We start from the raw sequence: 14,795 nt of genomic DNA, 5'->3' as shown, positions 1-14,795 counted from the left end.
CCCCCCCTCCCTCCCTCTCCCTCTCCCTCATATTATGTATATATGTTTGATTTTTGAAAGGCACGTCCTTTCCTTGAACACACATTACTCCCTCCATCTCTCAAGCCCTAACCCTATAAATTTGGAAGCATCACACACAAGTCACTTCCTATATCCTGTATCTATATTCTAGCTAGCTAGAAGCCATTTCTATATTCTACTTTTGTCCATGTAAGTGCCTAATTAACCACATTGTTATATTCTAATTCGCATTTATTTTATATCCATTATCTTCTGTTTTGCAATATTCTTGCTCGTGTCCTATGCTTTACCGTTGTGCGAAAGAGAGAGAGAGTCTCTGTGTATATGTACTTGTCAGTGTGTGAAGCTTCTATTTTCCAGTCCAATACTGAGCTCAGACAAGAATGCAAATTTTGATCAGTCTAATGATGTTCTTTGAAAAAGGGTTTTAGGATTTAAAGGCACCCTAAATTTATTGAGAACAAGAATTAATTATTTTTTCTTGGTAATTCCCTTTGGCTATTTTCTGTTACTTTTTTTTTTTTTTTTTTTTAAATGACTTTCATCGATCTGCATTTATATTTAAAATTCTTCCCAAAAGAAGGTTAAGTATACAATAGCAGCAAATTAAGTTAATTATTATTATTATTTTTTTATATATATTTTTTTTGCTAATATTCTTAAGTTTGAAAAAGCAGGGCTACTATCGAACAGTACTTGACCTCATTGGATGAAGAAATAGAGACATCTGATGACGTCTCAGAGCATTTGAACCAAGTAAGATATATTGTAGTGGGAAAAACATGAGTTCCATTCCATATGCATTGTCCTCGATTAAATTAAATTGTAGAATTTCTATTCTTATAATAATCTAAGGAAATATATATATCCAGTATATAAAGGCATAAACTCAGGTTCTTCAGCCTAGTTAACATGTCATTGAAATCTCATAATAGGGGACAGCCAAACAGAGACAACAAATCTCGACTATGTCAAGACTTTTTCTTCTTTCACTGCATTTTCTGGGTGCGTGGTAGAATTTTTTTGTCAACTGGAAGGCTAAATTAGAATTGAGCACAGCAATGTATAAACTCATTTCTCGGATCTTGCAAGTTTTAGTCAATAGAGCATATGATGAAGCGTTTTTCAAGGTGTGAGCGATATAGAAAACGATGTGAAGTTCTTCAGATGATTATCCATTTTCTGTCAGCACTGGAATTGGGGGTTTGTGTGGACATAATTCCATGGTTATGGTTCTATCAGATTATTTTTAATTATTTACTTTCTTCCACAGAAGATCACAGCATACCAACAAAAATAAGTTCCTGACAACACTATTAAGTTAATTTCCTGTCATTGATTAATTGCGAACTCATTAGAGAAGATACATGTATTTTATCTATGCAGGAATCCAGCAGCTAGCAGTGTACTTGTAAATAATATTTTCAGCCTTTCAGATGGAAGAAATTATAATTCTTTTGATATGACCTAAATTATCTTTTCTGGTGCCTCAGCCTTTCAGCATCAAAGAATCATCGTTCGAGCCACCATTCGAGGAGATGTATAAGCACCTTTTGCACAACTCATCGGAATTACCGCCTAAAGATAACCACGAGCAGCTCATTGTGGAGGAAATCGAGCTCCTGATGATCGATCTTGGCCGGTTGAACTTAAGCGAATTTGACAGAAAGGAGTGCAAGCAACAAATAGCCAAAGCTGCACAAGAATGGGGATTGTTCCAAGTTGTAGGCCATGGGATTTCTAAAGATATTCTGGATAAAATTAGATTAGAACAAATTAATCTCTTCAGAAAGCCATTTCATGAGAAGATAAATAGCAAAAAATTGAGTTCATTAGCAGGAAATTATATTTGGGGAACACCTTCAGCTACTTGTCTAGGACAGTTATCTTGGATAGAATCATTTCACATTCCCTTGGGAGACTTCTTGAGTTCAACCAATCTTACCAGTCTCAGGTAATTACAACTACAACGGTCTTCTGCTGCACAGTTTCTATATATTGCACATTGATTATGAGAAGTTGGTTGTGCTTGAAAGCAAGTTAAATTTACTTTTAATTGTTCTTTCAAACATTATTTCAAAGTTACTGTTTTTTACTAATAGAACTTATGGATTTTAAAAGTAAACTAAGCACAACCGAATATGCTCTCATGTTGACTTTTATGTGTACAGTTCAACCTAGGGTTACTTAGAGTAGTGATTTCTGTCATACTAAGATGCATAAGACGAGTTGGTAGATATTGGGTAGATTGATTTCTTGTTGGGAATGTTAGTATATCTATTTACTTTAGATGTAGTTAGATTGGAGAGACCAAAAAAAAATAATAATAATAATAAATAAATAAATAAATAAATAATTTAAAAAAATAAAAAAGTTGAACTATATGTAAAGTTACTCACATTTAGCAATAACAAAGTTAATTTGTTGTTGAGAGTGTGTTCTGGGCTAGGATAACAAATTGATTTAAGATTTAATCGACATTTGACAAGAGGTTAAATAATTAGTTGATTAATTATATATAGGTAATAAAAAATGAAATAAACATTAAGATTAAGCATACAAATCAAAAGATATGACTAAATTATAAATAATATAAAAATAATTTTATATTATTAATACTTGTAACTTAATTTGAATTTACTTTTGATCATATATCTATCAACCCTTTTGTAACTTCTTATAATTAAGCAATTTCACTTTATGATTCGATCAGCTCAACAATAGGACAATTATCAATGGAAATGTTTGAATTGGCAAATCTTTTGGCAAAAATTCTTGACAAGAAATTGGGTCATCATAAGCCAAACTTCTTCAAAGAATCTTGTTCCCCATTCAATTGCTACCTTCGGATGAATAGATATCCACCTTGTCCAATGCCACGTGGAATGTTCGGATTGGTGCCACATACTGACAGCAATTTCCTCACAATATTACTTCAAGATCATCAAATTGGAGGTTTACAATTTGTAAAAGATGGAAAATGGGTGACTGTGAAACTTAATTCCGAGTCCCTTATTGTTATCATCGGGGACTTGTTTCAGGTACATACACTTGAGAAATGAAACCCTTCCAAGGACTTGGGAATCGTTGAGACAATTCACAATTTCTTAACGAGTTTCTCATGAATTATGATTCTAAGTTTACCTCATTGCTAACGTAATGAAATAATATTTTAATTTTTTTCTAATCACTTTACTTGGATTTCGTTGGTGCAGGCACGGAGCAACGATACTTATAGAAGCATTGAACATCGAGTGATCACCAATGAGCTGAAAGAGAGATTTTCAACTTCGTATTTCTTGTGTCCATCCTATGAAACAATTATAAATAGTTGTGTTGAGCCTTCAGTTTACAGAAAATTTAGCTTTCAAGAATATAAAAAACAAGTCCAAGAGGATGTCAAAACGTTCGGTTATAAAGTAGGTCTTTCAAGGTTTCGATGAAAACTAGGTGTGTAAAAACATTAGTTTTTTTATATAATTAATGTGTACTGAGATCTTGTGGATTTTTTGTGAAACTAAGAACTATGGGAACTAGAAACATATATGAGAAAAACTTAGAAGTCTCTGTAAAGTCGTAGTTTTGGGTAAAGAACAACTTAGTGTTGGGAAATAAAACAAATCAATGTAATATATATGACACGATATAAAGTATATAATCGCAAACAAACAACAAGATAAAAGACAAAGAATTAATTGGTAGAGGAACGATTTATTCAATTGAAAAATATGGAGAAAATAAATACAATAACTGTGCTTACACAATTATTCTGTATTTCAGTAATACAAGACCTGTGAAAAAGGTCTATTATTTATAGGGTAGTATGCCAAGCCATAGAAATACCACAAAAATGGACACAACATAATAAATAATGTGGAATAAAGTAAACAATATTTTTTCAAAAAATCCAACCTTATTTGGGTAAAAAAATCCAACACTTTGAAGGGGTTCAATAGGTTAATGCTGCCACAAACTTTCCAAATTCATTCAATTTTTTGGGTATATTCAAAGTCGAATTCTAGTTTTCTAGTACTATTCATGATTGTATTGAAACGTTTATATAAGTGACGTTTCTTGAGAAAGTGCAACAACTTCAAACACAGAAAATCAATCACATTGACAGTTAATCAAAATGGTTAATCTGAAATTATGTTTTCTGCAACGTCCTCATTCGAGCATGTGTATAAACAAATTATTAAAATAGAAACAATGGAATATAAATTGAAATCAACACATGAAATAGTATGAAATCAGGATAAATAATCATCTCAAGATTTAATCAAGGTAAATCTCAAAGAGAAAAATCCGCGAACCCCATGCCACGAATAAGTAATCCACTGTGAAATCAGGATTTAATCATCTCAAGATTTAAAATTGCAAATAGTGTTAAGCACGTTGGTGAATAAACTATAAATCCAATAAACAAACAGAATTAAATGACAATAACTACTTTTTAGACTGTCAACAGAATACAATCAAATTCAGCAATCTTAATCTTGCGCAAAAGTATTTGAATTTCTTCCATAAATTGGAATAAAAACCTCATTATATATATATATATATACACACACACATTCTTCGTTAATCATTATTTCATAACACATTTTTTCAAATTACTGAGGGCTCAAACAGGCCTTAGTAGTTTAGATTCCTTATTGTCTCCTACTTTCACCATCTAAGACATTATAATAAGCAGGGGCGGACGCACATGGGGTCATTTGGGTCAATTTTTTTTTTCAGTCAGATCGAACTCACCCTTTTCATCTTGATCTTGTACACAATGTTGTGTTAGATATTCAGGCAATAATTCTTTCTAGCAAAAATCTTTCAACTCTTGAGAAACCTTCAAAAGGGCCCATGTGGAAAGGAGTAATATTTGAAGATACAGCACCGACCTTAAAGAAAACTCTAGTCTAGAGAAAAATATAAAGTGCAGCCCATTTCTTGGGCCTTCTTCTTCAAGCAGTTGGGAACAATCCAGAAAAGCTGCTAAATCCACCACCAATTGCAAGACTAATTTAACCCATTTTCAATGCCTTATTGGAAGAAACTAGAAGGCAATTTCACTGACATTGTTGAGTATAAATAGGAGTCTCAATCAACCATTATAGTGTATGCAGAGGGTGAGAAGAGTAGAGAAAGAGAAATAGTGATAAAAGAGTTGTGTGAGAGAAATTGAGAGAGACCGTGAGTGGAGGAATTTGCCAATATATAATATAGAGCGAATGGTGGTGAGATAAGAGAAAAGCAGCACATAGAGAGAGAAGAAAGAATTGAGGGAATAGTTAGAGAAAATGGTATGAATGTATTGTGTATGTGAGTTATAGTGGAGCGGCGGTATGAAAAAAGTTGTGTAGAGATATTAGGCGTGTAATTCCATTGTGTTGTATATTTTGTTAATAAAACAATATTTTCTTTGAGTTTTAAACTCAAAAATATTTGCATATATTGTTATTGTCATTTGTCATTTCTGTTGCATTCGTTGGATATCACATATTTGGTAATATCGTAGATGATGATATTCTTCTTTTACGTAAAAAACCCAATTGGTTTGTTGCAATGGCAAACATGTTTTTCATGTAATTAGAAGCTATAGGATGATTTTTTTCGAAAATTTCTTTTTCCAAGTTATTCGCCGAGTTATATTTGTTTAAGTTTATCGTTCACAAAATTATCTTTCGAATTAAAATCACCGCAAGTGTACTGTTCATTAACAAGTAATAAAGTAGATTTTGAATCCAAGTATCGTCCCACAGAGATTGTATTAGTTTAAATTCAAATTATCTTTGCCTTAACCGAAACAATAGAACTTCGTGATTCTTCTCTAACTAAATTATGATCTAATGATCTACTTATAAATGCAAGGCCTAAATTAACTAAACTAAATGCGAGATTATAACTAAATGCAAGTTTTATAAAAATATGATGAAGAAACGCGTATTAGGATCCTGAATCTCTTTATACCAATCCTCTTTAACTCGAAATTTATGAATTTGACAACACAATTCAATTATGAAGATCAACATTCCTAAATTGTTTAACAATCCCTCTTGGGGAGGATTAAGCATATTTTTACATGTGACCCAACTATACTTTTATGACGGATATGAATATTTAAAAATGCATTAATGTATATTTCTATCCCCCTATTGGACTCTACGATAATTGACACAATGTCTAACTTATTTTCCATCTTTCGAGGATAAAACAAGTTACAGAACTCATGCAATTAGTGATTAAGTAATTGTAGAGAAAATTAAATCTATGGCAATTATTCAACAATTGAAAATATGTTTATACGTCAAAATAAATAAAATTAAGATTTAAAAGTTCATAATATAAGTTTCATCTTAAGCACAAAAATATTTATCCTAACTTGCTAATGGAAAGAAACAAATAAAAGTACGAATTAATTAATTCCGTCTGTGTCCAATTTCCAACTCTGCTGCCACTTCTATCTCTCTCGGCGTGTGTGCGTATACATATAATCTCCTCAACGGCAGCCCGTTTTTACCCTTTTCTTCTGTCGAGTGCACCTTTGTATATAAATTTCAAGCAGCCGCCACTTGTATTTTTTTCTCCCCACCAGCCGAGATTCTTGTTTATATAATCCTCCCGCAGTCTGCATTAATTTCTCCCTCTTTCTGGCCGTGTGTGTATATTTATATGCCGGTGGTGCTAGTGGTACACAGGGGTGTACCTAAGCGTGTACACCCCTCTCACATGGGGTGTGGGGTCCACTCGAATAAATGTTTTTTATTCGAGTGGACCCCACACCCCATGTGAGGGGGATGTACACCCTTAGGTACATTCTATTATGTACCACTAGCATTTTTCTTTATATGCAGGCCCACATTTTTATTTTTATTTTCAATTGCCAGCAAGTTGATTGGTTTATTGTTGGGAAAAATTTATAAGTAAAAGTTTAAGTATCACACATTTCAAAAATCAAGAAAATAAGTTTCAAATTTTAAAAATTAGATTTTTATTAAAATTTATTTATGATTTAATTAATTTATTTATTAATTAAATATATTTAAATCACAGATCTAGACAATTTTATCACAAATTAATGATTGAGTCAGTCACTAAATCAGAAAATTTATATAACAAATTATTTTACCTCCATAATTTTCAAAAATTTTATAAATCACAATTTGTTTATCGATCATAAATAAAAAAAAATTATAAATCACAATTGATTTATTGGTAAAAAATCACAAATATTATAAGTCACAACTTATTATACAGTCACAAATCAAAATTTTTATTGGTTACAACACATTTATTCACTGCAAATTATTAGATTAATTAGTCACAATTAATTTTTCGATCAAAAATTACTCAATTGTGAGTCGCAATCAAAAATTTTAGGTCACATATTATAAATTAACTAATTATTGGTGATAATCAACCAAATAATTGATCACAAGCATTCAACCCCATCTCAAATAGTCTTCATCGACCCTGTCGTTGCCAGCAACAACCACACCATCGTCGTCGTGACTACGGCCACACCCCACCGCGACTACAAGCACCCACCACCACCACAACTTGCGTCGTCACCACCACTAGCTTTCCACCAACAAATCAGATGCAAAACGCCATCATTTTTTGTCATCACCGTCGCCTCCACAATCACTGCCATCACCTCGTCCACCATTTGCAACCACCACCACACCCAAACGTTCCTTCACAGAATAGGCAAGAAGAAACCATCATGCCACATCACCACAACCACACCACTCATCCAACCACCGCACCCACAGTATCTCAGTAGCACTTCACTGTCGCAACCACCACACCTTCATTCCCTACCACCGCCACCGTAAACTTCCACCTCCGCATCACAGCACCACCACCATCGCTGCTACACAACAACACACTGCACACATGCCTGCTATACAACATCGATTGAAGTTTCCTATGGGACTGCGCTACGCCATCATTGCTAAATGCAACTGCTGCAAGCTACGCTACCCACAGCAGCAAGGCCATAAGCATTGCGGTGATCTTTTGTCAGCGAAGCTCTCTTGGTGGCGCAGTGGTCCTCCGTTGATCGTTGATGGTGTCAGAGAGAGAGGAGATAAGGGAGAAGGACAAGGAGAAGAGAGGGATTAGGGCTTGATATTGAAATTGCGGTGGGTAGATAGTATATAGGTTAGGTATGTAATTATTATAATTTTAATTTTTCGCCTAATTTTATCTAATAATATTATATTTATTAAAAAAAAATCTGATTTTTGAAAGAATAAACTTAGCATATGATTTATGAAATGAAATCTTTAAAAGTAGGTTTTTATGTAATTTCCACTTATTTTTTTCCAATTGCAAGTTCAAGTCCAAGTTGAAGTTGAGGCCCAATTCAATTCCAATTCCAATTCCAATTCCAATTGGTAGATGGCCCAAGTCATCTAATCTTTCAAATTAATGAAATTTGGTCATTCAAATTTTATAGTGTAGACTTCGATGCCCAAAATTGTCGATTTCAATCGATTTCATCAATCTTCCTTTCCAATTGCTTCAAATGAGTCCGTCACTAAAAATAAAAGAAAAATTAACCCAAGTTAAAATAAATAATTTATAATTTGACGACATAAAAATTTAATAATGTGGTTTAAATAAGTACACAAAACGCACTTATCATTTATTCATCTTTAGTTTTTCGAAAACTTAAGTATATGTCGTGTCGATGTTTAACACGATGGAAACTTGGGGCGCCGGGCAAGACCAAGAGAAGACGCTTGAATGCCAATGACTGAAGTCCATCGCCCTTGTAGTGCTTGAGTTTCGTACAACCGTTCCTTAATTTTTGACCCCACAGCAAAAAATGTCTAGATCCGCCCTTGATAATAAGACGACTACAATATCCTTCGCTTCAATGTTATCATGTTTAGATTTCAAAAGATTATGTAAAAATATGTAAAATTCTAAAATCTCAAGTCAAATTGCATGTTCAATAATTCATCCAAACGTGCTTGTGAACAACATTGAAACCAATGTTATAAAAATCAAATCGGACCAGTCGGTTCAACCAGAAAATCATGCACCGACCTTTAATTCGGTCCTGTACTTGTACATTAACCGAAAAATAAAGAACCCACTAATAAACCATCAACCCAGCCGGTTTAACCATGAACCAGAAAACTGGCTACGATTTTTCTTAAGTGATTTAATTTTTTAATTTTTATTTTTTTTTGTCACAAAAACTTTTATCTTAATGAGCCACTCATTATAATTGAAGGCCCAAGTAGTTTTTTTTATACTCGTGATTCTCCTTTATACAAATGAAAATTGGAAAACCGTTCACAATTTTTCCGGAGTTATTTATTTATTTATTTTATTTTTATTTTTTTGTCACAAAAACTTTTAACTATCTTAATGGGTCACCCATTGTAATTGAAGATCCAAGTAACTTTTTTATACAAGTGATTCTACTTTACCTCTTTTTTAAAGGAGACCATTTTTTTAATATTTTAATAATTTTCCAATATGGGATACTGGCTCTTTTTTATTGGAGACTTTTCTTTCAATGTTGTGGTAATCTTCCAATATGAAATATTAGTCAATTGTCAATTCTAAGTGTTTACTAGTTTACTTTATCATTTTCATTAACAAATTATAAACCCCAACAAGATTATAATTTTTCAATTTGAACAAAGCAAATTATTTTGGACATATTAATTGTTAGTTTTCGAAATTATAAAATAAATTACTATAATAAATCTAATTAAAAAAGATGGATTATATTTACTTTGAATGAGAAAACTAAAATTTAAAAATCTATTATAATTATGATATTTTATAGTTTATTTGTGTATTTTATTTATTTAATTTGTCATCCGATTTGATACCTGTTCGACCCCAATTTGATCATTTAAACCTCGACCCTCTTCCTTTCGGATCGATGCTCAAGTCGATTTTTAGAACATTGATGGAAACAGAGATGCGCGTGAATGTATCAATTTAACCATAATTTTCAACGATTCATTCCAATGTGATTCCGTCAAACACGCGTAGTCGACAAATTCTGGACCATAAAAATTCATGAAATTAACATAACCAATCAAGTAATATTTAACGTCAGTTAAGTGAAAAAGATGTTTCCACGTAATTAATATCAATTAAGAAAGTCATTTTTCATCATATTTTTATATTTAATATTTCGTTAACTAGAAAATCTTGTCCTTGATCACAGTTTTCATTTCAAAAGTACCGTTAGAATGCTTTAAAATAATGAACAATTATTTAATTTTAAATTTCTTTTACTTAATTAAAAATTACGAGTGGCAAATATTCTTATTTTTAACCTTTCATTGACTAACAAATTTGTACTTAATCATTGTTTTCTTCCCAAAATAATGTTAACATGCTTAAAATGAAGGATAATTATTTAATCTTAATATTGTATTTATTTATTTATTTTTGACTTATTTAGAAACACGAGAGACAAATAAGTGGTTTTACTCCATTTTAATGATTTGTTGGACATAAATAATCATCAGGTACAACTATGTTAATTTGAAAATGAAAATTTAACAAGAAAACAGTAAATGTGATAAGTACAAGTTTATGAACATTTTATGCAATTAAAATGTATGCTGATTATTAAAATATGATGGGATATATTGAATCATAGTATAATTTATATAGTAATATTCATTATATTTTTATATTTAATTTTTATACGGTATGCTGCAAACACATGCATATATTAGGTGACATATCGGAAGTGAAAGATTTTACATCAATCCTAAATTAATTTTCTTAATTTCTAAACGATTAATAATGAAGTAAGAATTTTGTTTCCTCCAATATTTAATTATTAATCTAACACGAGCTTGTTTAATTTTATTATAATCTTCTTATAAGCACTTAATCATTAATTTAAAACTAATCGTCAATTTATTGACTTTGTAATGCTTATGAAAGCTCTGACGTCATCTCCAGGCTACTAGTAATTTGTGCCTTGTAATATTAGAAACTTCTGTTAGACCGTTTTGGTTGTTAGAAGAAAGAATACAACTAACATTTGGTCTCTGCTGACATTTTGTCAATTCTTGTAAAATTATATTTTTGTATGTTCAATTCATCTCTCGTCCCCATTTCTATTGTACAAACATGTTAACCCGATTTTAGTTTCAAAAAAGACAGTCGAAATACTGGTCATGCCCAATCTTTAGTGTTTGACTGTTTAATTTGTATTGACGTCAAAATTTTTGATACGAAGCGTGTTTTTACAAGTGTGACACGCTTTCAAATGTTGTAGACTAATTCGATAACGTTGGCAATAGACATGAAGAAGCAGAAGAAAATGAAATAGAAAAGTGAAACCTTGAAAATCAACTTTCCCAATTCATTCAAACTTGGTGCACAGGAAAAGTCAGTCAAAGTACAACCTAATTTATGTATTTAACTCCAACGTTCCAAAAAGGCGCGCAAAGAGGAGAAACCTCAGCCAATTCCGAGTCCTCCCTTTTCCTCGGACTCCCGTGTTTTTAACTCTTTCTTCTTCCCCTTAAACAAATCAAAACAAAATTCAGTTCCGTCAATCTACCCTTGTAATCCAAGATAATATATTCAATTTTTCAGTTTTCTTTCTGTTAATATCCAACAGAGTGCTACATTTCAGTGCTTAATTTTCAGACATGGAAAACACACGACAATCTCTGATCCCAACATTTCTTTATTCTTCCTCGTCCACATCGAAAGGGATGGGAAAAAATCTGATGAAGGATATGAACTCACCCGTACAGTCTGATTCAATTTCGTCAGCATCATCGACGGCTGGGATTAAGAGGGATTTTTTTATCCCGGCGCCGAAAGAAAGTAGTATAAAGATGTTTTCGCCGGCTTATTACGCCGCCTGCACGGCTGGAGGGATATTGAGTTGTGGGCTCACTCATACGGCTCTCACCCCACTTGATCTCGTCAAGTGTAACATGCAGGTTAAGTTTCATCTTTTCTTCTTGAAATTCTTCTTCTATAATTATTGATTTTCTCCGGGACTTGATGAGTCGATTTACTTACATCTTGTTTTTATTAGTATATCGAGAGTTACTACATGTATGGTTGCAAATCATGGGTTCGATTTTTACAGCCAATTTTTCCTTAATTTTTTGTTCAATTTTTAAACGATGGAATGTTTTCAAATCATATTGGCACTTATTTTCTTGTTATTCAAGTAACATTGGAAATTCATAAGCTTTTTCATTAAGGAAAAAGTTGCATGACATAAATTGACGGGTAAAACGTGAATCTTGAATGCCATTCTTGATTGTTGAAAATTTAGATAGAAATCAAAGGAAAACATAGCATTCCTCTATGTCCATTTATTTTCTTGTACATGGTTAACATTTGAAATGGTTGTGCTTAAAGTAGGTCAAACTTACTTTTAAGTAACTTATTTCACGAGTATGATTTTTATTCTAGAAATTAAGTCAGTCTTAATTTCTTGAATAATAACTTTTCTAGCCAAACATGTTGATCATGAAGAGAGAATAAAATCAACAAGTTCAAAGAAATCCATATCTAAATCTTTATATATATCAAATTTATGTCTACTTTTTTTTTTTTTTTCAGATTGATCCATCAAAATATAAGAGCATTAGCTCGGGTTTTGGAATTCTGCTGAGGGAACAGGGAGTTAAAGGTTTTTTCAAGGGGTGGGTACCAACCCTGATTGGATACAGCGCACAGGGGGCTTGCAAGATGGGATTCTACGAATTTTTCAAGAAGTACTACTCCGACATTGCTGGTCCCGAAATTGCAGCCAAATATAAGACCTTGATCTACCTCGCAGGATCTGCATCTGCTGAATTCATTGCCGATATTGCCCTTTGTCCCTTTGAGGCAGTTAAGGTTCGTGTCCAGACTCAACCCGGCTTTGCCAGAGGCTTTTCTGATGGACTTCCCAAGTTTGTTAGGGCTGAAGGGGTTGCTGGGTATGTACTATCCTTACATGTGATTACAATTCATTTCTATATTCCTTTACCTTTGCGACACCTTTGCTAAGGTGGATTAGATAGTAGTGGGCAATATTCCATAAGAAAAAAGTTCAAAAGTTATATATTATACTGTCTAATATAATCTAATACTGTATATCAAACATGCGATTTTTGCCTGCAAATTTTGATAAAGTTAAAGAGACTTTTACAATGTGCTATTACAGACTCTATAAGGGGATTATTCCACTCTGGGGACGTCAGATTCCATGTAAGCCAACTTAACATTAGTCTTTCAGATTTATTTATATTTTTCTGATCTTTAGACTGGTGTGCGTGCGTGCTTGTGTATGTGTGTAAATGCATGTGCACGTGTTATTTGTCTGTCTTAAAACAAATAAGTGAAAAAGATTACTTTTAAAAATTATTACAGTCGCATTGGGTTTATTGCAGATACAATGATGAAGTTTGCGACGTTTGAGAATATTGTTGAACAAATATACAAACATGCCATCCCGACTCCAAAAGACGAGTGCAGCACAAATTTGCAGCTTGGTGTTAGTTTTGCCGGTGGCTATGTGGCTGGAATTTTTTGTGCTCTTGTGTCTCACCCTGCTGATAACTTGGTGTCGTTCCTCAACAATGCCAAGGGAGCAACAGTTAGCGATGTGAGTATCAGAAGTCGTATTCCCTTCATCAAATTCGCACTTTTTTTTTTCCATTACATGTTTTCTTAATCGAAAATTTTCAGGCTGTGAACAAGCTTGGTTTATGGGGTCTGTTCACCCGAGGTCTTCCTCTTCGTATAGTCATGATCGGGACTCTAACCGGAGCTCAATGGGGCATCTATGATTCTTTCAAGGTTTTCGTTGGGCTGTAAGTTTCTTCTTCCTCTTTTTGTACTAGCTTCATTTGCAGCAAGCGTCCCTATAAATAAATTGAAGTACCAATATCTGTGTCATGTTTAAAAAAGTTTTAGTATGCACCTTTTTTCGCTACGTGGACTATCTTGTCATTTTACCACAATGTCCATAGTAATCTCACCTTCAACATAGAAGGAAATTTGTAGGAATCTATATATTTTTTTGCTTATATGACAATTGGAACCCGATATTCTTGCAGGCCTACTACAGGAGGTGGAAGCCCAGCTCCTGCAAAGAACTAAAGCAGAAAGCTTTTAAAAGAAAGCAAGAATCCATTGTCTTCTGAGTGAAGTATTTTTGCAGTATACATACGACCAAAGACACGTTTAGGATATACGTGGACAGGGATTATACACACTATATATAGTAGTATTTGTTTGATTGTTATATTTAGAATTTGCAGTTATGTTTGGTGTTTCGGAGAACGATTTTGTTCCTTCCTCTGCAAAGCGATTCATTAAGATATATGGTCTAGTGTTCGAGTCGAGTTCAATGTCTTCGACAATAATTTTGCCTCTCATTTATCATTTGATGTTTATTTTACCATTCGCCATTCTCTCTTTCGACGACCAGTCATAAAGTTGAGATGGGCCGCATTGGCCCCCCAGGGCACATCCAAGTTGGCGGAACAATCACATTGGGGGGCTCTGGAACCAAGTGTGGGGAGTTCGATTCCTGGTTGGAGCAGCCAAGTGATGTAATAACCAGAGGAAGGGTTGGAGCAACTTGGTGATGTAATAACCATGGAGGAGGGTCCCTTTAGGGAAAGAGTAAAAGCCATGTGGGAACCTGGGAACCAACAAGGGCACAACTTGCGATTTACCTCCACTAGTCACTGAGGGGCCGGGGGCTAGAGGTCCAGGATTTAGTCCGGCTAAGTTGGGACACCTGGGCTATCAAAAAAAAA

General features: G+C 33.3%; 2 protein-coding genes across 2 annotated transcripts; both read left to right on the top strand.

Annotated features, from left to right (window-relative positions):
- The first annotated feature begins 1,546 nt into the window (after nt 1-1,546).
- On the top strand, nt 1,547-3,464 carry LOC111378356 (gibberellin 2-beta-dioxygenase 8-like). The gene is made up of 3 exons (XM_023001538.1): nt 1,547-1,975; nt 2,735-3,062; nt 3,237-3,464. The coding sequence occupies exons 1-3, from the start codon at nt 1,560-1,562 to the stop codon at nt 3,462-3,464; spliced, it is 972 nt and encodes a 323-aa protein (XP_022857306.1). The 5' UTR covers nt 1,547-1,559.
- Nucleotides 3,465-11,446: 7,982 nt separating this feature from the next.
- LOC111378351 (mitochondrial phosphate carrier protein 3, mitochondrial-like) lies at nt 11,447-14,431 on the top strand. The gene is made up of 6 exons (XM_023001533.1): nt 11,447-11,969; nt 12,604-12,965; nt 13,193-13,236; nt 13,419-13,633; nt 13,717-13,841; nt 14,088-14,431. Exons 1-6 carry the CDS (start codon nt 11,670-11,672, stop codon nt 14,128-14,130), a joined length of 1,089 nt encoding a protein of 362 aa, XP_022857301.1. The 5' UTR covers nt 11,447-11,669; the 3' UTR covers nt 14,131-14,431.
- The last annotated feature ends 364 nt before the right edge of the window (nt 14,432-14,795 follow it).

The sequence above is a fragment of the Olea europaea genome, unplaced genomic scaffold (assembly GCF_002742605.1).
Source record: "Olea europaea var. sylvestris unplaced genomic scaffold, O_europaea_v1 scaffold1805, whole genome shotgun sequence".
In the NCBI taxonomy this organism is placed as follows: Eukaryota; Viridiplantae; Streptophyta; class Magnoliopsida; order Lamiales; family Oleaceae; genus Olea; species Olea europaea.
Note: the sequence above shows the minus strand (reverse complement) of the source record. Positions and strands in the feature narration are given on the sequence as shown.